Raw genomic sequence first — 24,247 nt, forward strand, 5'->3', positions numbered from 1 at the left:
GGGTTTCGTGGGGTTTTCCTCGGAAAAATTCCTATTCACCCCACCCATTCGCCACGTGACTATGGGCCGATCCCCACGTGACTATGGGCCGAGTCTGCATTTTCATCCTGGACTCAAAAACCATCGATTCTGACCTCGCGAAATTGCAAAACCGGTCCACGTGCTATAGGGTCGTATATGGGCCCGAACAATCACAAAAGAATTTGAATTTTTCTAGAACAAAAGGCACCAACTAAATTCGCTAGGTTATCAGATCCAGTTAAATGTCAGATTCCTGTGGGCCGTGCATTTAAAGAACGAGCGACGAAACTGGGCCGAGCTGCCTCATCCGCGATTCCGCGGAGGGAGTGACGAGCTGTTGGTCTTGCTTGATGCAAATAACAACGAGAGGAAAACATACAGGGCTTTGTGTAATAATAATAACGACGGTGGGTAAATACAAAAGTACCCCGACAATCTATTATGTATGTTCGACCTTTGAAAAAAATTATGATTAATTTACTTCCTTAAACTATTTTAATTGGTCAATTCACCCCTAAATAAACGAGATTAGTGATTTTTTTCTCCACTACCAAATATACCCGTGCGTGGAAGGGGAGAAAAAAATCCTTACATTCCCCTCACCAATAAACATGGAAAAAAAACTTAGTTTATGACCCACGCAATTATTTCTAAAATAGACTTTAAATTTGTGTGTTGCAACGGGAGAAAAAAATCATTAGGAAACCTTAGTTTAGTAAATATAACACAAACTCAATTTGGTAACTTGATTTTTTATCCCATCAATTATTTCTAAAAAAATATTTCAAACTTGTGTACAGACCAAGCTTATTACCGTGACAGCGTCGCAAGGTGGGTGGAGCTACAAGGACATAGGATGACCACAGCAACTAAAATGACGAAGCGCGTAGCTTTGCCAAAGGTCGACAGGCACGTGAGAACGGTCACAAAGATAAAACACGTAACTCTACGGCTGGTCGGAAGTAATTGGTGGGAGGAAAAGGAATTTAAAAGGAAAAGATTAAAATTTTATTATTTGTTTGGTGGGTACGGGAGTTTTAATGCAACGAAGAATGAGAGTTTAGAGGGGCAACTTCTACCAATCACTTCCAAGGGGAGGGGTGGGAATTGGGTGGGAATTTGTTTTAACGGCGCTACTAGCGCCCGGACGTCCGTTCCGGGCGCAAAAATCGGACGCACTCTCCACCGTCGGATTAAAGACGTGTCAGCCGTCAGATGAAACCTAAGGAGGGCAACAAGTCAAGTCCGCACCAAACACAAGGAGCGCACCCTGGCGTCAACTTCTTCACGCGGGTCGGGACAGGAGCGAGCTCCCAGCTTCGCGTTGCCGCCCAAATCCGCTGGTCGCCGTCGCTTAGATCCGCCGGTGCCGAGTGAAGATGGCGCATATCCTTCAAAAAATAGAACTCCCCCTTCCAGATCAACCACATGGCGGCCACCCGCCCCCAATTGTTGCTCGGAACCCCTCAAATCTACATATGATTGACCTCAACACACTACTAGGTATGCCGACCATCTACCCCCGTAAATGTTGCATTGAATTCTTCGAACAAGCGTGATAATTCACTTCAGCACCCGCCCCCAGGTCTTTCGAGCAGCGTCCATGGGGGATTGGCATCCGAGCCCCCAGGTCTTTCGAGCAGCGTCCATGGGGGATTGGCATCCGAATCGAGTCTCCAAAAACGACATGTATGATTTTCAGAGCCGCAGCCTCATTCGTTTGAAACACTAGATGTGAAAAAATCTTATACAGTTTTGCAACATCTAATGATAGCATGTGGCACATTGAAAAACAATTATTGTAACATCTCAAAATGCTCATGGGTTAACTAAATGTTACATATAAGTGTTGCAAGATCTAATGATAGCATGTGCCACATTAAAAATCAGTTATTGAAACATCAAATAATGTATGTGCTAACTGAAAGTTACATCTTACTTCCATGTATAGTTTTTGCAACATCTCAACATTGATTTTGCTAGTAACAGTAACTGCAACATTGATAAGCAGGGGGATGGAGCATTGGTTCCTGTTGCGAGCATATCAACACTCTCAAGTGAATATGTTTCAGTACAAGTTGGTGCAAATAAAGAGGTCTACCATGAGGATGAAGACGTCGTATGCTCACAGCTTATTATGCCGAAAGTTGGGATGGAATTTGACACGATACAGGAAGCAAGGCGGGTTTACAATGAGTATGCCATGAAGTTGGGTTTCAACATAAGAGTGGCTTCTTCAAGAAATAGCAACGTCACAAAGGAGCTGATCAGAAAGGAGTGGGAGTGTTCTCATGCTAGGAAGCCAGCTCTTGATGGAGAAGATAATGGAGAGGAAAACACATTAGTGAGCAGATCAACAAATGACACTGCAACACTAGTGGGATAAAAAAAAAGAGCAGCAACAGCTGTGCTTACCACGGCAACAAGGAAGCGCAACACTATCAAAAAGCTGGACTGCAAAGCTCATATGGCAGTTGGCTTGAGAAATGGGAGGTGGAGAGTGATTGTAATGCAACCTGACCATACTCATCCCATGGTGAAGGCGATTGGGGTTAGAAAACACTTGAGGTCCCACCGAAGCATCTCGTGGGCTGATTATGAGCTGCTGAAAACTCTACACCATAGAAATATTAGCACAACATAGATCATGGGGGTGCTTGCTGATTTCCATGGGAGGCTTGGCAACCTTACTTTCAGCAGCAAGGATGTTTCAAACATGAGGACACACTTGAGAGGAGGTGTCACCTACAGGGATATGGATGCAACATTAGAGTATTTTCAAAAGCAACAAGCTGAAAGTTCTTCCTTATATTATGCAACGATGATTGATGATAATAATGTTGTTAGAGGATTGTTTTGGGTAGATGGGAGGACTAGAGAGCTGTACAAGAGGTTTGGAGATTGCATTTTCTTTGACACAACATATTGCACCAACAGATACGACATGCCATTTGTACCAATTGTTGGGATAAATAACCATTTGCATAGCATACTACTTGGGTGTGCAATGTTGTCAGATGAGACAACGGAAACATTTGTTTGGGTGCTAGAAAGGTTGAAGGGAGCGATGGGTGGGTGTGAACCAACCAACATAATGACAGACTAGGACAAAGCAATGAAAGCAGCAATAGCAATAGTGTTCCCTAATGCAACACACAGATGTTGCAAGTGGCATGTCCTGAGCAAGAAGACTTTGCTTGGCTTATTAGTGAGGAAGAAGACTTTGCAAAGGAGTTTGACTACTGTGTGAATAGGACTAAAACACCAGAAGAATTCGAGATGTTGTGGGCAAGTATAGAGGACAAATACCACTTGCAAGAAAATGAATTCTTTCAAAGTATGTTTGGTACAAGAAGGATGTGGGCATCTGCGTACTTCAGAAAGTACTTCTTCCCCTTCACAGGCACAATAGGAAGATCGGAAAGCATAAATTCATTGTTCAAGAAAGTTGTTCACTCTCAGGACTCAATGTTGCAATTTATAACACAATATGATTACATCATGGACACCAGGGCAGAAAGAGAAAATAAGGAGTGTTGCAAGGGGGAGATTTTAGATGCACCACTATGGGGAAGGTATGCTTTTGAGAAGCAAGCTGCTGCATTCTACACCGGTGAAGTCTTTGGTAAAGTTTAAGAGTTGTTGCGTGATTCTACAAGATACAAGGTAGGGGCTGTTGAAAGTGATGACCAGGGTTGGTCCATTCAAATTGTGCACCCAAATTCAACTAGAGTTCGCATGGTCACCATTGATAAAGATGCAACGTCATATACATGCTCCTGCAACATGTTTGACCGTGATGGCCTCTTGTGTCCTCACATACTAAAAGTATTCACAAACAGGGATGTCGAAAAAATTTCAGAGAAGTATCTACTTAGAAGATGGTCAAAGGAAGTGACTATAATGATACCGGAACGCCTCTCGGGTACAGAATCAGCATTTGGTGTCCCAACCACAAACAAGCTAAGGTACAATACATTGTGCAGAAAAATGACGTCACTAGCAGTTGAAGCTTGTTTGGGTCATGAACAGTACATTGTAGCTTCAGCTGGGATAGATACATTGGTACAAGCAGTTAGGACAGCAAGGGGGTCACAAGAAATGCAACAAAATGAAGCGTCCAATGTTGCAACAAGTCAACAGTCCAAAACTCCTGCTGTCATGGTAAAGAATCCAACAAGAACAAAAGGTAAAGGGAGACCAAAGGAGAAGGTGGAAAGGTTCAAGTCAATAGTGGCACAAGCTAAGGAAAAAGCAATGAAAAAGAAGGCAAAAGGAAAGAAGACGGCCCAAAAAATCCCACCATGCTCATATTGCTTTGAAGATGATCATAGTGTACAGACTTGCGCGTACATGGCCAAGACGGAGGCACTTGCAAAGGATCTCAAAGAAACGGAGCTGAAGCTCTGAATTTTAATTATTCTTTTATTAGAATGAGCTGAAACATGTATTAGAAAGTATTGCAACATTTCATTTTATGAACTGCAACATTATGTCTCATTTATAGTAAAAATTTTTTGTTGATGTTGTTGTTATGCCCATGTATGAGATTGAGCCTTGTGGTATTGGTATAAAACCATGAGCTGGAGATGAATTAAACTGCATGTTGTGTGGCATTAAAAAAAAAGATGTGATGTATCATTGCGACAGTTGATGTTGCAAGTTCAGTAGTTTGGTGTTTCAAATATTATGAACACTTGTTGCAAAAGAGAAATGGCGCGACAAAATTATTGCAACATGGTTCAGTAGAGTTTGCAACATTAAAATTATAGTACAACAACATTGATAAAAAAATGTTGTACTACAACATTTGAAGATATAAAACAAGGAAGAAGGCATGAAAAAAAAAGATTTATAGTATATGTTGCAAAAGTAAGTTAATGATGTTTCATCAGTTATCCATGCATGTTGCAGACAAGAAAATAAAAGCCAACATTTCTGCAACATAGTAAAGCAGAATTCGCAACATATAAAGTGCACTACGGCAACATATAAAAAAACTAAGTTGTGGTACAATAATTGTTGACCACATTTGCACAAAGAAATATATTTAATAAACTGATATATGAAGCCAAAGGATTGCAACACTTGAATACACTGTTTGAGACAAGGACATACAAATATCTCAATGTTGTATCCCACAATTCTAAATACTCCATACATCCACATTTCTAAGATGATTGTTACAGTGTCAATCATATAAAATTGCTAGCTATATACAGAGACCTAAACTCCTATCCTGCACAACGAAACATGATGTCACTACTTCTGGTTGCAATACTTTTCAACAAACTCGCTTGTCAGGATATCATTTCTTGGAGAAAGTAGGAGAAATCTTGCAGCTAATTTCCTATAGTTTGCAATCATGTGCCAAAAAAGGGAAAAAGAAAACAGAATTAGGTACCAAAAAAATTGCAGAAGTAACATCATGTCTTTGGGTAAAAGAATTAGGTAGTCACATTGCAAAAAGACATACTGGCTCAAATGTGGTGTCCATCTTCCCATTCCAAGACTCCATATATAGCATTGTGTATAACCCGCAATCATGCCTAAAAACAAAAAGAATTGGGTTATGAAAAGAAACATGGTGAGAAAAGATGAAAAAACTGCATGAATAATTCTTTATGTAAGCACATGAATGATGAAAAACTTACAAAGATTTTTGATGTGGGTAGTCCGTGGGATATTTCCAATCAAACAGAGAGGTATCTTTGTTTAGCACCCCAGCTTGTATACATGCTTTTGAAAAATTGATGACCTAACAATAGAACCAAATGGTACATTATATATATTTGTTTGCAACATCTTTTCATTTTATACTATTGAAACATTTCAAATCAGCAGCTACCACAATGATAATTAACTATTGAAACATCACAAAATTAAAAGGTTAATTGTCTGTTACAATTTACAACCTCTATCGTTCTGCAACATCGCAAATCATAAGGTGAAACATTGATTTTCAATTATTGACACACCATAAAATGAAAAAACATCAAGTAATAGAGGCTATTAATAAATTAAAAAGAGATGCAAGTTTGAGAGTACTGACCATATTCTTGGCAGAAACAAAACATATTGTATCACGAGATCCACCAAGAGAATTGAACCAGCAAATTTCCTTTAGAAACATGTTGACACTGACAAGTAACCAATGCCCTACTTCAACAATAGGGAAAAACAACTAAAAAAAAGTAGATAAGAAAAAAAAGGAAAATGAAAGACAACTTAATTATGCAACACAGTACCAGATCCATTTTTGAGAGATCCCAAGACTTATTCAACTTTGTCAAAGCCGTGTTGCAGCTGTCTTGTATGAAATTATCAGGTTCAATTTTTAGCTTGATCCTTGAAAAAAAGTTAGAAACTATAAAAATGAATGCAGACACATATGATGGTAATAAAAAATTATTTGCAAAACAGAATTCAAATCTTACAGTGAGAACAATAGATAAAGCAAATTTCTTGACGATGTTATTATCCTTCTCACGCAATTCAGCTTCTTCAATGTTGAATTCATAGGACCATAAAGCCATCATGTGGTTATTAATTTCCACCCTTCTTGAAGGATCCATAGAATTCATCATAAGTAACATGGAAGCTATCAATTCGAACAAATGGTGGGCTGGGATAAAAAAAACTAAATTAGGATTTGAAATATTTAACTACTCCTAATGAAACATGTGAAACATACAGAAGGAACATTGAGAAAAAAATTGAACTGCTGTAACATGAGTACTACATACTTGAAACATCTAACTACACCTACTGAAATATGTGAAACACACAAAAGGAATATTGGGGGAAAAATGAACTGCTATAACATGAGTACTACATACTTGAAACATCTAACTACACCTACTGAAACATGTGAAACATACAGAAGGAACATTGGGGGAAAAATGAACTATTATAACATGAGTACTACATACTTGAAACATCTAACTACACCTACTGAAACATGTGAAACATACAGAAGGAACATCGGCAAAATTTTGTTCAGATTTTAATGATATTAGACATAAAGAGTTGCTCACGGTTGCTCTTGTTCATCATTATTCGCATTTGGATTAATTGGCACTTTATTCATTATCCTCTTGCTGAGATACTTGTTATATGCAGTAACAGTTTCATCATCTAACTTAATTCTCTTCAATTTCTTTCCTTGGTTCAGATGGATGGCAGCCCTCTTCCCCCTGTTTTTCTTGTCAAATGTACTTGACCCAGGCTTGTTAACAATAGTCTCATCATTGGTGAGATCAGCTGCAAACACAAGAATAACAAAATACTCAAATACGTGTAAGAAAAGAGAATTGAAAATGGAGATAAAAAAGGTAAAAAAAAGTCACCCAAAGTAGTTGTTGCTGCCGCTGGGGTCAAACAATCTGTTTCAATTCCCTGGCTGGATAAGAGATCAAATGAAGGGATGTCATCAAGATAACTTGAATCGTTGCTTCTCTTGTCAACAGGTGAACCAGCAGCACTGGTGGGGGCGCTCCTAAAGTGCTAGTTGATGCATCTGTTGTGGCAGCAGCATTGGAAAAAAATTGCCCATCTGAACCACCACACATGGAAGGAGCTGCTGCATCAACATTAGAGGTGGAAACCCCTACTTCAACACCATCATTCCTTGCCATGTTAGCTAGATCTGCCATCTTGCCCCAACATTTCAATGTGACGCCTCCTCCACATAGCCATGACATTATCTTTAATTTGTGCACTGATGGTTGTAGAGATAACATCGGCAAGTTGGAGAACATCTTGCTCCACAAGTTTAGAGTAATGAGAAACAATATTCTGATACTCGAGAGAGATCTATTATATAGAATTATAAAATAAATAAAAGAGTATTAGCAAGAAGTGTATTGGGATATTGCAACATGATAGGATGAAACTAAAAAAATGAAAAACACAGAAAGTTAACATGCAACACCATAAGAATGTGTATTGAAACATTGGTGAAAACATGCTGAAACATATTATATTTTGTGAAACAGATGTATTTTTTTACAACACCTATTTGTTGATTCTGAAACATTAAAGAACTACTACAACAACACAAATTTAAATGAAACCAAACTATGGGTCCAGAATTCATGTTAATCATATTGAAGGAGACATAAGTTTATTGCAACACTTATATTGTATTATTGCAACATTAAAGATATACTACAACAACATTTAAAGTGTTTGAGCATAGAATGAATTGCAACATAGAGTATAATAAGATGACATAATCAGACACTGAAAATGTAACATGTACCTAATGAAGAAGATTGTTACTGGATGGTAGTTGATGCAGCCATTCATCTAAAGAGCTGACCGCAGGGATTTCCTCAGTGGCTGCTGGGGCAAGGACTTCCTCAGTGGCTGTAGGAGTAGGAATTTCAACAGCAGGGGCAGGGTGATCTTGTACAATTGGGGCAGCACCATAAGGAGTACGGGAGAAGTCGTGAAACTGATCATGAAAAGAAGCATGAAAATTTTTAGAAGGCAAAAAGCAATGAAAAAGAAGGCAAAAGAAATGATGAAAAGATTATGAATAGAACATACAGGGAGTTTTCCAAATGTATTGCCCAATGCCAGCCTATTTTTATCAACTGCCAAGACAAAATCAAAGTCTATGTTTGAAACATTGTAGATATGAGGCAGGTTGTAATTCAATTGATGACCTCCTCGATCAATTGGCAAATCAAGATGGTCCATGTAAGTAATGTGAAATTTGATAAGATGGTCCTTGTAAGAGAGAATATAAGAATATAACCTGTATAGATATGCAACATTTCAAAAAAGTAGGTGCAACATTGATAACTAATTAATGAAACATTTGAGAATTAAAAAGGTGAACTCAATGTTATACTCTAAACTTTTGCAACATTTCAAAAAAGCAGGTGCAATATTGATAACTCATTAATGAAACACATCAGAATTAAAAAGGTGAACTGAATGTTATACTCTAAACATCCTCTAAACTATTGCAACATCAAAGAAAAGCAGGTGCAAGATTGATAAATAATTAATGAAACAACTGAGAATTAAAAAGGTGAACTGAATGTTATCCTCTAAACATCATCCAAACTATTGCAACATATCAAAAAAGCTATAGCAACATTGATAAGTAATTGATGAAACATCTCAAAATAAAATGGTAACATGAATGTTATCATCTAAAACTTTTGCAACATCTCAACTGATCAATAGTGTTGACATGTAACCCTAACACAGGATATGCTAGTTCAAAAATCCTAAAACACTAAACGGATGAACCCTAAACACTAAACGAAATGAAATCCTAACCAAAATCCACACAAAAAATACCGGAACTGAATTAAAACACTCACTCGCGCGGTTGTTCACGCAGATCCGGCGGAGCAGCAGCGGGGTCCAAACCAAGGGAAGACAAGAGGGGCTGGTGTGACCGCGTGCGGGAGGAAACGCCAACATCGATGCTTGGCTCGCCGCAATTTACCTCCGGGGACGAACTTCGAACTGGGCGCGGCGACCGCATTGCTGGCGCGGAGGACCTAGACAGACTTCGAACAGGGCGCGGCGACCGCATTGCTGGCGAGACGGATGAGGACCTGGGGATCCTTCCCACCGGAGGCGAAGAAGGAATCGCCAGCGAGACGGAAGAGGACCTGGGTGTCCCTCCCACCGGACGTGGTGACCGCATCGCCGGAGCAATAACGGTTAAGTAAATGGGTAGCAGGGAAGGCAGAAATGCAGCAGTTACCGGTTGGAGAAGGAAAACGGGAAATAAATAATAAAAGAAAGGGGAAAGGGTAAGAAGGGAGCGGAGCTGTCAGATGTAGTGAATGGTAGATGACGCGTCCGAAAAGGTGGATGGCGCGTTCGGACGCCCTGATGATAGCATTGCCGTTGTTTTAAATGGAAGATGAATGCATCTACACTGTTTAATATGAGTTAAGATATAATTCCCACCTCTAAAGCCTCACACCAAACAAGGGATATCTAGTCTCACTTAAACTCCCACTCTTATGGGGTGTTTAGCAGCACTCCACTCCAGAAAAAAATAGCTCCACTTCACCCACTCTACAAAATTGTCTACTAAAAACGTCCAGCTCCACAAACTCTAGCTCCAGAAAAAACGTGGAGCTAGGGGGTTGGATCCACGTTTTTCCTGGAGTACCTTAGAGGGTGCTCCAAAAACATCAGTTTCAGACTTCCTCGTGAAGTTGGGGGTTATTTACCCATCTTTGCCACTCGTTACACAAGTACCGGTTCAATCTATTTTTTCATTCCTCCTGTTCGCCCCTATCCTCCCAACCCCTTCTCCTCGACTCACAGGTGTGCTGCCGCTACACGCTGCCCAGCCAGGCCGCAGCCTGCCGCCTACCCAGGCCTCTGCCTAAGCCGCGCCACCTCTTCCCCACACTCAGTTGCTCGATGGTCGCCGGCCCAGATTCGGCTGGTGCAGCACCGTCCCTCCCACATGGGTAGCTGCTTGGCATTTGGGTTTTGATTACTTCCATTCCGGGTCCGGAGCCGAACTATCCTCCACCCGACACAGCACGCACACTAGCTCCACCGCGTCGGCCAAGGACAGCGTGTCGAGCCGCTCCCCCATCTCCTGCACCCGCGCGGTGATGTCCGGCTCCGCAGCCACGTGGTCCTCCTCGGCGAGCCTCACAGCCTCCAAGACGAGCGCGTTGGGCTGTGGTCCGGACGACGGGGGCGGCGGGGCGGGGCGTGGCGGACAGCGTCAGTGACGGCCACGAAGGCGGCAAGCTCGGTGACGAGGTGCGGGTTGGGGAGCGCGATGAGGTACTCGGCGTCAGCGGAGGCGTCGGGGAGGAGGAGGATGAACTCGAGGAGGCGCGCAGAGAAGCGGACCCATGATGCGGTGGTGAATGAGGAGCGGCCGAGCGGGAACACCGCAAGCGCGAGCGGGTTGCGCCCGGACACTGGGTGCCGAGCCAGGGCCGTGAGGAGTTGGTCGCAGAGGATGAACGCGCCTTGTGCAAGGAGGACCCGCAGCACGACGAGGCACTTGAGCGCCACAACGGCATCGCCCTGCCCCGATGCCACGGCGCGGAGGCGATCAACGAAGGCTGCCGCGAGTGCCGCAACCGAGAGGCGTGAGCCCCGGCCGAAGGCGAGCCGCGAGCAGAGGAGGTTCTGATTACTTCGATTTGGATTCTGATTACTTTAAGCGAGCAGAGGAAGAGAAGGGGAGGAAAGAGAAGAGACAAACATGTGAGCTCATTCACAAAGGGTAAAATAGACTATCCACAACAAGTGCTTATGTTTTTGAAGTTAGAGCCAATTCAGGGATGCGACCCACACGCGCACCCAGCGCAGCCATCGAAAGTTCAGACCATTCAATTCCAGCTAAGCAGCCACGTTGTTTAGATCGGAACTGGGAGACCGATGCGTGTTGGTCATATTGTCATGGCGGCGTGAGCCGCGAGAGGTCGCGGACGCCATCCAAAATGTGTGGTTGCTCACTGAACACATGAGCAGCCTGATGCAGTGTGCTGGTGGCTGGTGCTGACAATGCATGCAGCAAAGCGGCCTGCTGAAGATTACTATCGTACTGCGATCAACATGTTAAAAAATAAAAAATCACTGTGTTTTTATTATGTCTCTCCAATCCATGGTCTCTTCTTGTCATCAACTGTTACATCAATATTCATTTATATGATAAAATATAATTAGAAATAAACATTTTTTTAATTGGATTGTATTAACATCAATTCTGTGTCGAAAGATGTTTATAAATGGAGCAATTATTTGTTAAGGCTTTTATCAAAGAAACAAAATGGGTCTTATAATTTCAAACACATATACATGGTCTTATTACAGGGAAAAGTTAATGACCGGGATTTCGATTGAGATTGTAATAACTTCACTTGTCTGGTAGCAATATATTTCAGTAATCCAGTTCATCATATATACATGGTCTCTTAATTTCACACTTCAACGCTAAACTCCAATGGTATACATTATCTGTTCTATTAATACTCTTCCTTCTTCGTTGGACACTAGACAGAGAACACGAGCGGAACCATGGGGAGTCTGATTCACAACAGAACCAAAAACATTTCAGTTTCTGTTCTTTGGAATGGGAGGCGTTTGAGGAACTCATATGTGTCAATTTAGTGCTGACAGATGTAATCCTCGTCCACTTGTTTCCACTGCAACCAGTCCTATAGAGATCTAACACCAATTCATCGCAGGTCGAGTTCGGAGGCAGGAACTGCAAGAATCAGGATTGATGCAGAGATCGAGCCACCGATCGATCCTATGCAAAATCTCGTTTGCTTGCTGAACACCAACATGTTACTCACCTTGTGTTTTATGTTTCTCCATGGTATCTTGTCTATGAAGTGATTGATGGTTGTTTCTATTCTCTCAGTTTTTTTACAAGCGGTATTTCGTTTGGTTAGGACTTAGGAGAAGGGTTTGATCAACAATCATTTCATCATATTTTTATTTACGTGACAACAAACATAAACATAAATAATTATTTTTAATCAATTTGGTGTCATAGTTTTTAATAAGTGATAAAGTAATTGTTGAACAAATAAAGGCTTGTCCTAACGAAGCAAAATGAGCCTTCTAATTTCAAATGGAAGGATTAAATAAAAACAAATAAATACAAAAAGTGTAGCTTTGACAAGAAGAAACCAATGCATATGGATCATTTGAAGGAACTTCCTCTTATTGGAAACATAAGACATCAGTCCATTAGGATATCAGCACGGTCTCCAGTATGATATTTTGACTAGCAATATCTAAAAATATATATTATCTTAAATCTAAAGGGTTACAGTATATATCATGACAGTATTTTTCATAATAAATGCACTAACTTTTGGGATGAAGTGAGTACATAATCATGGCCATTAAAATCGGAGGACATATTCAAGAGTGGAACCTACTCCACAAGTTATTATAGAAAAAAAAATTATATATGACCCGGGATTTGAATCCAGTGTAATAATAACTCGTCTGGTAGCAACCATATTCCATCTATAGCTCACCTACTACTTAGGGCCTGTTTGTTTCCACCCTCCTAAAGTTTTAGCTCCTAAAAAGTTTTTAGGCATATCCTAAAAGTATGTTTGGTTCCACCTCCTAAAAGTGACTAAAGGCAATTAATGAAGTGGTAAAATACCCAAGATGCCCTTCCCCAATTCACCTGCATGCCCCTACTGTTGGCGCCAATCTTCGGTGTACTCCGGCGCCGCACCGCCCCTCCGCCGGCGCTTGGCCCGCCCGCCGCCGGCCCTGCACCACCCCTCTATCTGCGCTTGGCTCGTCCGTTGCTGGCCCCGCACCGCCCCTCCGCCGGCACTTGGCTTGCCCGTCGCCGGCGCCGCACCGCCCCTCCGCCGGCGCTTGGTCCACCCGCCGGCGCCGCCCCATCCTCTCCTCCCGCTGGCACCGCCCCCTCCCCTTGAATCCCGGTCCTCCCTCGCCCGGATCCGGTGGCGGCGGGGATCCACCGGGGGAGCGCCCGACCGGCCCGTGTGGCGACGCAAGGGAGCGGGGGCGGCGGGGCTGGGGGTGCCGTGGCGGCAGCGGGTGGCGGGAAGGACACCGCCGGTGGGGGCCGGGCAGGGAGGACGCCGGCGGCGGGCGGAATGGCGGGGGCCTAGGCGGGAGGGAGGGTGAGAGAGAGAGCGGGGGGTAATAAATGAGGGCAGTGGGGGTCCAGGATGGGCTTTAGGAGGTTTTAGGAGGGGGTGGAGCTCCAAAAGAAATTGAAGCCTACTAAAAGTTTTTAGTCACTTTTAGTCATAGTGTTTGGCTCTTTAGTCACTTTTTAGGAGCTAAAATTTTAGGAGGGTGGAAACAAAAAGGGCCTTGCTCTCGCCTTGCTGAACATCCAGAGCACTGACTCTATATATTAGTATGGGTATGGCATGACACATATGTAAAGAGGTCTGTAGAGATGAAACAATTCCAGTTGATAGTCTCAATAGACAATTACAGATTTTTCAAGAACGTCGCGAAGAGTTTTTTTTCCCTAGAAATGGAAGGCACGCGGAAAATTTCATGAGAAGGGTGATTACACTTAACCATAGGCTCAAAATTTTCGCTATTTTGCTCATGACTACAAGTTACTATGTTGTCAGTATGAAGCGTCCCCATATAAGTAGAGACTAAATGTGATACAAATATCAGTCCTAGAAGGCTGATAACACATTTATTCAACAGATAGTTCAAAAAACATACAACTCTCGAAGGAGCGGGCGGGCAAGCCACACCCAAAGCAGAACTAAACGAACAACGATACAGATCCAAGTTGCAGTCCAGTCAGACCCCGGGCTGCAATCGGAACTAAGCGACAGCGGAAGCATTCTGCAAAGGCCAACACCATAGGCAGCGTTGGGTGCGGAAGCGACCTCCTACTTGAAATCCTCGGCGACGAAGTCCGAGTCTTCCTCTGAAGCAACAAAACAAGGGTGAGTACAAAAGTACTCAACAAGTCCAACCCCAACCACGGAGGGGCATACAAACAAGAATATACACGGGATATAACAAGGATAAGGCTAAGGTTTATTTGCATAAAAGTTAGATTTTAACGCATGCAAGTGTTCATTTTCAAAAGAGTTTTCACAAGTATTTCTTTTTGTATCCGAATGATTAAGTGGGGTTGATTCTACATAAAGGATCCAAGTTTTAATGGTACCGGACTCCCCATCCGCAGTAGCTCATGGCACAACTGTCGGACACTTGCGAAATTTAACACACACCATGAAAATCATCCATCTTCAAGCCCTAGTTATGTGACCAAGCCGTAACTCGTCCAATGCCGTGGACACGGCTACCCGGTTAGGTTTTAACTCTGCAGAGGTTGTACACTTTTCCCACAAGTAGGGTACTGCAGCACGATCATCTTAGTGTCGGTACGGATCCTATCAAAGCCATTACCCACCTTAGCTAAGACTGACTAGTCAACACGGAAGCAACTAAGGGATTAATGACCTACCAATGAGGTCTTCACTAGGATCTAAGTTCACACAATTCTTATTCCATCTCCATGGTCTCCCGTTGCTCACAAGCTCTCCTGATGACTAACAGACTAGCTAGTGGGATTTACGCTAAGCCGTTGCCGTATACAACGGTCAAGTGGTTGCACGATGGTTGGTTTAGGCAAGATGACACATCAACTCGGTCCTTAACCAGGACAAGATGGATATCTCCCAACCTTGCTCAAACACCAAGGTACGAGCCCAACTCACTGGCATTTCACACAAGAAACACCCATCCATCTCATCTAAGCATTTCTTTCTTTTATTTCCGAAAACTCCTTTTCCCCTTTTAAAAACACCCACACATTTATTCTTTGACAAAACATATTGTAGTCATGATTGAATTGAGTAACAAGGTCCTAAGCATTCTAGCAGTAATTATTATCCAAACAGAGCAAGTCATATTTAAAGATAATTATAGGTCAATCAAGGAATAATCATAACAATCAAGGGGTGGCTATCGAACCATGTTTTAGCGGTAAAACAACATGCAATTTATAAAAATAGGACAATAGGTTGTGTTTGAAGAATTAGGATAAATATGCATCAAAGGGAGAGATTGGACTTGCCATCCTCAAAGCCTTCCGGGAGTTCCTGCTCGCAGTGTTGGTCTTCGGGCTCGGGCTCGCGGTCAAACTCCTCCTCGTGCTCCTCCTTGGGTACTCCGCGATCTACGGCACACACAATCGAGCACACAATAAATAAAACAAAATTAAAGCTTTACCCATTGAGCTTCGAACAGAGAATGCGAATGGAAAATAGAAGGTATGAGTATTTTCATGAAATTTGGATATGCCTCGGCGGAGGTATATTGGAGGATGATGTGGTCGAATTTGGGATTAATTGAAGGAAGTTTGGCGCATGAAATGATGATTTAACGGAGTGTTAGGGGCTTAAAACAAGGTTTAGGACTAAACTATGAGAACCAGGGACCTATTTGTGAATATTTCTGGAAGGTGGAAGGGCTTATCTGCGAGAGGACTTTGAGAGAGGTGGGAGGGCTGGTTTGTGAATATGGAAAAGGAGGAGGTTAGATCGAAATTGGAAGGGATTTTTCCGCTTCTTCCTGGCGCATGAGCACAGTGAGGTGGGGGCAAATCCGGTGGCGGGCCGGCCGGCCAAGCTTGCCGGCGGCGAGGGCCATGGCGGGGGAAGGTAGAGGGGGTCATGGGGGACCCATTTTGACCCTCACCTTGGGCGGGTGGCGACGGGAGGGAGCGCCGGCGATAGGCAGGGAGGTGACACCCGGCGGCCTAGTGGCGCGCAGGTGGGAGGGGCGGCAGCGGTTGGAGGCGGCGCACAGTGGAGCAGGGAGAGGGCGGCGAGCTCTTGGTGGAGGAGGAGGCCGGGCCTTGGCCCCTTTTATAGGTGGTGGGAGGGGGCGGCGACGACAAGCGGCGCACAGGCGAGGTTGTTAATGGTGGCCGAGGTTCTCGGCCTGTGCCGTGGTGGAGTGGAGCTCCACGTAGGGGGCGTGGCGGGGCCGAGCGCGAAGCATAGGGGCGCACAGCGACGGTGGCCGGTGTTGGGAGGCGCGCCGGGGAGGGACGGCGAGCGGCGGCCAGGCTTGGTCGGGTGCCGGCAGGTGCAGGGCGAGCGGGCGCGCGGGGCAGGGGTGGCGTGCGGCAGGGGCACTGGTGGGCCAACAGGCGCGGGGCGGCTAGGCGCTGGTGCCAGGCTGGGGTGGCGTGGGTGCAGGGGTGCGGGGCCGAGTGCTGGCGCCAGGCGCCAAGAGCTGCGGGAGCATGCGCCGGGAAGGAAGGAAAGAGAGAAGGAGAAAGGAGGAAGAAGGAAGAAGGAAGAAAAAGAAGAAAAGGAAAAGAAAAGAGAGGGAGAGTCAGCGGAAAATGCAGAAATGGTCGGGCACGCGCGACAGATTTTGACGGACACGCGGTGAAATTTGCGGAGGGAGAAAAAGATGACTGTCGGCGTTGGGTACCGGGACGGCGAAGTCGCTGGGAAGGAAAAGATTTTCGGAAGCTCAACGGTCGAAAGATTTTAAAAACAAATTTTTAGTGGATGATTTGAGTTAGTAAATTTTACGGATGTTACACAGTAGGATCACCATTTGGAGTATGTGGGTGTGTCTACATGGAAGTATGACCTGCGGCGAAGCAATGAGTTGGAAGCCAGACTGTGGCCCTCTTGCCACCGCTGGGGCCTGGAGGGGCTTGACTGGGATCTGAAAGTTCAGCAAAGATACGGAGAGCTCGGAGAAGCATTCAGACCAGGAAAAGAATCCTGCTGCTTTGTTGCAGCCGCGCATCTAAGTTGTCAGGTCATTATGGACCTTTTAAATTTCCCAGTGTAAAAAATGATAAGATGATGCAAAAAAAACCCCAGTGTCTAGGTCCTCCGTGTCAAGATCCCGCCGAATAAGACTGCAACTGATTTACCATCCATCCCACTTATATTTTTGCGGACAATTGCCATCAGGAAGATCATGGCAAGGGAGTCCAGATGATGATACAGCCGCAGCATCAAGTTCAAGATGCCGAGCTGAAGGCAGCGCTGCCATTGCAAATTAAATCTAAAGCCACCGAGCAGCAGACATACCCCTAATCCAAGGGAAAACACGCCTGACTTAAGTCCAATACAATATGCGAACCGGGCGTGAGCACGGGCACGCCATTGGCGTCGTTGCCAACCGCAGTACCACAAGAGAATATCATGGCATTGTTTCGCCAGTAAAGGTCACAGGCGACAATTATACTTAGCAGGTCAATATTCTGCTCATCTAATATCAGAAGACAAATCATGTGGATCACGGCCGTTTGACTAAACTTTTCATGTCCAACATTATTAAACTGAACATACAAATGAAATTAACTCTTGAACCGAACGCTGCGGCTAACGTTAGGGTTGATGCCGGACATTTCACCTCCATAGGGACGGGATGGCTTCCTGATGTCACGCACTTGGCCTTTCCGCTTGACAAGCTTTTTCCAAGGCTTATCCTGAATGTATGTGGACACACAAAAAAAAAGTTCACTCAAGATCATCCACGCCACTTGACTGACTAACATATAATACACATAATATACAAAGTTACTTACCCTGTAGTTCTTTCGCGGATTCTTTTTCTTTTTATTTCTGGAACGTGTCAAGCCCCTGTTCTTCTCGATCTGCAAGAGTTTGGATTTACTTAGAAACACGTTACAGGAAATCAAAATTTACAATAGGTTGTATGATACACCAGAGTGAATATTAACCTGATATGAAATCTTCCTCTTGCCATCTCCTTCAGTTTCTTCCTCCACGGGTTGAATGCTACGAGCTCTGTCATACAGGGGAAAAAAATAAGCACCGGTATAGCATTTACCACAAGCACCTTGCTACCTCTTAAATCAGTGGAACTTACGGTAAGTACTTCTCATTCTTCAATGACAGTTTTTCAGTCCTCTGTCTTTTCACATCCCGATAGAACTCGTCTTCAGAACCGTCACCATCTTCTGGCAACTCATGATCATATTCAACTGAGTTAGCTCCTACTCTTGATAGGACACGAAGCTCGTGTTTCCTCCGCCTTTCACCAACATTATCTCGCTTTGGAAGATCATCATCACCAGAAACAAACTTGAAGATATAAAACAAGCGGTTAGGCATAGATACAACCATAAAGTTGTAGATACGAATAAAATTCAAAGTCACATCATAGCTTATGAGCATATATGCAATTTTTCTGCCCTAACCTCATCCAAATCCCTTTTTTCCCTGCAAAATATGCAAATCACACTAAGGGTCCCTTTGGTTCAGCTTTCAACCTGCTGTGGCTTTCAAAAATGCCAAAAGCCAACCAAAGGGGTTGGCTTCCACCCAAAGCCACAGCAAAAAGTAGCTTTTGGTCTGTACAAATCTCACAGCACCCTTGCTCCTGCTTTTACCTGCAGTGGCTTTCAACTTTTCACAAAAACTTACCCAGCCATTGGTTATGTTGTACCGATTCGTTTTTATCTTTCTTTCTTCCCCGTTCGGTCTTCCCTAACGCCTCCTCCTTTCCCGTCCCCAGCGCAGCGCCCGGACCCCTCCTCCTCCTTCCCGGGCAGTGGTGCCTCTCCTCCTCCTCTCCCGGCCAGCGGCGACGGCGCCCTTCCTCCTCCTCTCCTGGCCAGCCGCCCTCCTCTCCCGGCCGGCAGCGGTGGCCCTCCTCCTCTCCCGGCCAGCAGCGGCAGCCCCCCTCTTCTCCCGGCCAGCCGCCCTCCTCTCCCGGCCGACAGCGGTGGCCCCCCTCCTCTCCCGGCCGGTGGCGGCAGCCCTCCTCCTCCTCTCCCGGCTGGCGGTGGCAGCCCTCCTCCTCCTCTCCTGGCTAGAGACGGCGGCGCCCCTCTCCGCGCCCACCACCGCGACACCATGGAGAGGGAGGAGGAGGAGCAGGGGAGGTGGGGTGGAGCAGTGGAGAGATAGGAGGAAAAAGAAGGGGTTGACGAGCGGTCCGCTCATCAGTGAGAGGGAGAGGGGGACTATGAATGACATGTGGGGTCCACTCACTACTTTTTCCAAAAGCCACAGCTGTTCCACCCAACAGCTTTTTGACAGCCCACAACTCATAGCTACTTTTCCACCAAACGCACCCTAAGCACCCTTTCCCGGGCAGCATGGGGCAAAACCTAGATGTATCCCAGAAGTATACCATATTGTGCAATCAGAATATTGTACAATATTGTGATCAGAATGTAAAATTCACAATCGATTTCAAATTCAATAAACAAATTCCCTTGGAGCTATATTCTGGATATTAATTACAGTGATTAAGATATTACTACATGAAATTATTCCCAACCTAAGATGACCAAGATCAGTAGCAGTTGATTCATGGCATGGTATGATGATTTACATATTGTCCCATTTCAAACCCTTAAGGACCACAAGAAACAATTGGAGATCAACCAGCACAACAAAAACTGAAAACTTGTAACAGAACAGTGTACCATACCTTGTTTTTATTAGATTTAGCAGCAGCTGCCACAAGCTTGCTAGGTTTCATCATTTGATTATTCCTCTGCACTTCATCATCAAAGTCATCCAATGTCTGCAAGTCTCTTCTGTATATTAAATATAAAATTAGTAAACCACAAGAAATGGAAACATCATTATGTAACAGAGGAAATGTCTAATAACTCACTGATTACTAGTTGTCCTGGTTTTTGACAACTTCTCTGGCTTCGATCTTGTCAAATTATAGAGCCCCTTTTTCTTTAATCTTTCCTCAAGGTTGGCTCTTACTTTCAACATTTCCAGGCTTTGCAAGCCCATGTGCTCATCCTGTTATTTTTAGATTTCAGATTTCAAATAACAAACACTACAAGCTCATAGCAGACTAAACCTTGTTCAAAACATTTAGTATCAAAACCACTCTTCCATGGATCCTGTTAATGAAGTATCCAACTTCAGGCAGTTGCCAAGCAGGTGGCTTTGATGCTTTGTTGGCAGGACAGGACATTGGTGTCACCGCCAAATGCCACGCTTGCGCAAGTTCAGGTCCATGATTTGAAGTGCACATCGTGGCATCGGAAAAATGCTGAATAGCAGGCAAAGTTATTGGAATTACTTGGTTAAGTGAAGGATCCCACTTCAGAACAAGTGCAGATGTTTATGAATAGTATGGCAGACACCTTTCACATAAATGTGGGGCTGCAGAACCCTAAAGATCTGCAGATGGCGATGAGAGCCATGGAAGGCATGAGCCAGCGGCAGTTTGGATTGAAACCTAAGATTGCCATCATTAAACTTAGACCACAGTTTCAGAAGTCAATGTTTGGTTGGTTCCACAACTACAGCTTGCCTAAATCAACTAAATGGCCACACTTGACATAAAGTTTTTGCCAAACTTCACCAGAAAGTGACCAACTTTATTGCCATGTAAATGTATGTGGTGAAGCACAAAAGGCCATCCAAGTTCAGCTAATGTAGTGTAGCATAAACCACAATAGGAGGCAAAACTGCATGACTCACTTGCATGAATCAGGAATAAATGGTAATCACCAACATGCCAGATTACAGCAAATTCAAGCCTATGGGTGGGCAGTCGGTCGCTACGCCAGAAAGCATCATAGTGGGTATGGAGAATAGTGCCAAAACAGGGTAGTAGATTAAAAAAAAAGAAATAGGAAGTATGTGCATCCTTTCAGGATATTCACCACTCCTCTTTGAGCTTTATTGTAGGAAAGATATGGTCCTCAGTCCTCACTGAACCACCATACAAACTTCTGTTGAATAGTGCGTTACATCTAAGCATCACGAATAGTATGCAACAAAGGGTTAAATATTACTGGTACGCCAAGAAAAATTGATGTTTCAAGTTTCAGAGTTCTCCCTCACGTTAATTTTTCAAGTTATGCAATTATTCAGTGAATACTATTAAAAAATAAGAAACAAGAAAATGGATCCAGTAGTGAGTAGCAATAATTTACCTGATTGTTGAGCTGTCCTATAGCCCTAAATTCTTCATGGGCCTCCTTCAACTCAGACAACAAGCTAACGAGTTCAGGAGCAGAACTGCATAAAATTAATATATGATGTGATCATGGATTGCACTTAAACACATAACAATAATGTCACTTCTACTAGTCCATAATTTAGATGCTACAAGCACTACAAATCTGAAAATTTTGGTATTGGGCATATTTATGCAAGGCTGATTTGAGTGGAACTACCAGTCAACATGATTATTCTGAAAGGCAAAAAGGTTGGTTCATGCACTGGTGATTTTTTCACTGAACCATAACATCATGAGGACAGGCTTTGTGAGGAACTCGAAATAATTTTAATATTGTACAGAGTAAAGTAACAGACCTGTATAGCACACCCATTTTGTCATTGCTTGATAGGACAGCAAGGTTTTCTTTCATTTTGGTTTCATGGTTGGATGCCTGCTAGTAAACGGGTAAACAATTGTAGAAAGGTATTATGTCAGCTTCATCCCAATATATGCATCAAGGAGCATATACTCAAACAAAGTACTAGCATAACGAAATAATTTCCTTCTGCAGGCAACACATTGTCTTTAATTAGCATTTAGCAATGAGCATGTATAAAATAAAGGAAATCAGAAGTCTTATAGTTGAACAAAGAAAAGATAGTGAATTTAAAATGAAGGAATAACCCATTTTACAACCCTCAACTATGTTCTGAGCCACATGGTATTCAACCCTCAATTTCCAAATCACTCATCTTTCGACCCACAACTACGGTAACTATCCAATTTCAACCCTCAACCTAAACAAAGTGAGTTTAGGTGATGTGGCACTGCCGCAACGACATGGAGCAAGGCTGAAATGGTTTTTAAAATTTAAAAAGTTTTAAGATTTGCAAAACCTCTAAGAGATCCCCACTTGTGCTACCAGTGTTCATAAGGCAAGCCTAGGCACTCTTAAGCCCTAGGCGCAGGGGCAGCACCTCACCTAGGAAAATAGGCAGAGGTTAGGCGACCGATTTGTCAAGTACTCCCTCCGTCCCATGAAAAGTGCAATCCTAGCGTTTGGAAAAAAAATTCCATAAGAGAGTGCAATCCTAGGAATCGGATGTAACTACCTGCCTAATTAAGTGGTCAGATTCAATTTGCATGCCAAAGCTAACTGCATGTGACCCAAAAACGAGGGTATAAGAGTCTTTTCACGCCACCACTAATTAAGTGGTCTGAAAAAAAAACTAGGATTGCACCCTTCATGGGACGGAGGGAGTACATGATGCCAGATAATGGCCAGCAGCAAGGGATTTCAAGTGACGGCAGGCTCTGCTGCGTAGAAGGAAAAAGAAGCAAGGGGGAAAAGGAGAGCGGTGGCGGCGGCTAGGTGAGTACGCCCTACGCACGCTGAGGAGGGCTAGGTCAAGTGGCTTAATTGGGCTGTTCAGACTTGAGCTTGGGCTGCTTTGGCAGGCCTTTCTATCCAACACTAACACTAGGACCACTGATCTCTTGTTTTTCCTATTCTATTAGAGTATATGTATGTGTATAGCAACGCCTAGGAAACGTTGAAAGCACATAGGCGTGCCTAAGCTCTAGGCGGAGGGTGAGAGCACCTAGCGCCTTTTGTAACCTTGGTTATAACCTAATTATTTGCATGCTGATTTAAGTTTAATTCAATTCACATGAAATTGGTTTAGATTATAAACATTCCCAGCTGCACCTCTGAGTATTTAGAACCTTCATTGATTTTCTTAGTATTATTACACAATACATCCTATTGACATTTAGCAATACAATGATTAGAAATTGTGGAAATATCGTGTTCGATAGAAGCCATAACGATCAAAGCACTAGTTTAGGCTGAATGAACAAAACAAATCATTGAGTTATTAAAGTTGTGCTCTCTCCGACCACATTACTTGTTGCATTTAATCAATCAGACTCATCGAACCCTTGAAAGTTACATAAATAATTTGTAGCTTCCTCCATACATTGCGAATTCCTGAAGAACAAGATCGATAAGGGGCAAAAATTACCTTCAGGTCGAACACGGGCTGCTCCATATCGTCATCCTCCGACTCCCTCGCTGAAACCCAGCCCCCTAAAAAAAATGGAAACATCTTAGGAAATTGCAGGAAGATAGATGGATGAAGTAAATCGCCGTTCTCCATGGCATGAAAACTAGAGCGCTCACCATCGTCGTCGTCAAGGGGGATCATGTCCTGCTGCTTGTGGACTGCAAAACCGATATCAGAGACAAACAACAACAAAGCTCACATCAGCCAACAGGGACAACCGCACGCATGCTCTTCAGAAACGAAAAGGAGGGAGCCTTTCATCCCCTTCATCTTACATGCTTCAATCTCGTCGTCGTCGGAGTCGGACATCGCCGCCAGCTCGTCGATCCGCTTGGACTTTCGCTTGCGGCGTGTGGCCAGGGGAAGGGTTTTGTGGGGTTTTCCTCGGAAAAATTCCTATTCACCCCACCCATTCCCCATGTGACTATGGGCCGATCCCCACGTGACTATGGGCCGAGTCTGCATTTTCATCCTGGACTCAAAAACCATCGATTCTGACCTCGCGAAATTGCAAAACCGGTCCACGTGCTATACGGTCGTATATGGGCCCAAACAATCACAAAAGAACTTGAATTTTTCTAGAACAAAAGGCACCAACAAAATTCGCTAGGTTATCAGATCCAGTTAAATGTCAGATTCCTGTGGGCCGTGCATTTAAAGAACGAGCGACGAAACTGGGCCGAGCTGCTTCATCCGCGATTCCGCGGAGTAGGGAGTGAGGAGCTTGTTAGAGAACG

At 43.8% G+C, this 24,247-nt stretch overlaps 1 protein-coding gene and 1 pseudogene across 3 annotated transcripts; both read right to left on the bottom strand.

Moving 5' to 3' along the window:
• Nucleotides 1–10,504: 10,504 nt before the first annotated feature.
• On the bottom strand, nt 10,505–16,170 carry LOC117844341 (putative clathrin assembly protein At4g40080; annotated as a pseudogene).
• Nucleotides 16,171–17,577: 1,407 nt separating this feature from the next.
• Nucleotides 17,578–23,944, bottom strand: LOC117844343 (protein THALLO). 3 transcript variants are annotated; one of them, XM_072291973.1, is made up of 11 exons: nt 23,786–23,944; nt 23,627–23,668; nt 23,469–23,533; nt 21,819–21,895; nt 21,437–21,521; nt 20,149–20,288; nt 19,960–20,065; nt 18,388–18,602; nt 18,239–18,305; nt 18,083–18,151; nt 17,578–17,983 (listed from the first exon to the last, which is right to left on the bottom strand). In XM_072291973.1, exons 1-11 carry the CDS (start codon nt 23,817–23,819, stop codon nt 17,852–17,854), a joined length of 1,032 nt encoding a protein of 343 aa, XP_072148074.1. In that variant the 5' UTR covers nt 23,820–23,944; the 3' UTR covers nt 17,578–17,851. The 3 variants fall into 3 exon arrangements, with proteins under 3 accessions (XP_072148074.1, XP_072148075.1, XP_072148073.1); XM_072291974.1 differs by having other exon boundaries at nt 17,732–17,983; nt 19,960–20,068; nt 23,469–23,518; nt 23,786–23,912; XM_072291972.1 differs by having other exon boundaries at nt 17,732–17,983; nt 19,960–20,068; nt 23,786–23,912.
• Nucleotides 23,945–24,247: the final 303 nt, after the last annotated feature.

Source organism: Setaria viridis, chromosome 2, assembly GCF_005286985.2.
Source record: "Setaria viridis chromosome 2, Setaria_viridis_v4.0, whole genome shotgun sequence".
Classification (NCBI taxonomy): Eukaryota; Viridiplantae; Streptophyta; class Magnoliopsida; order Poales; family Poaceae; genus Setaria; species Setaria viridis.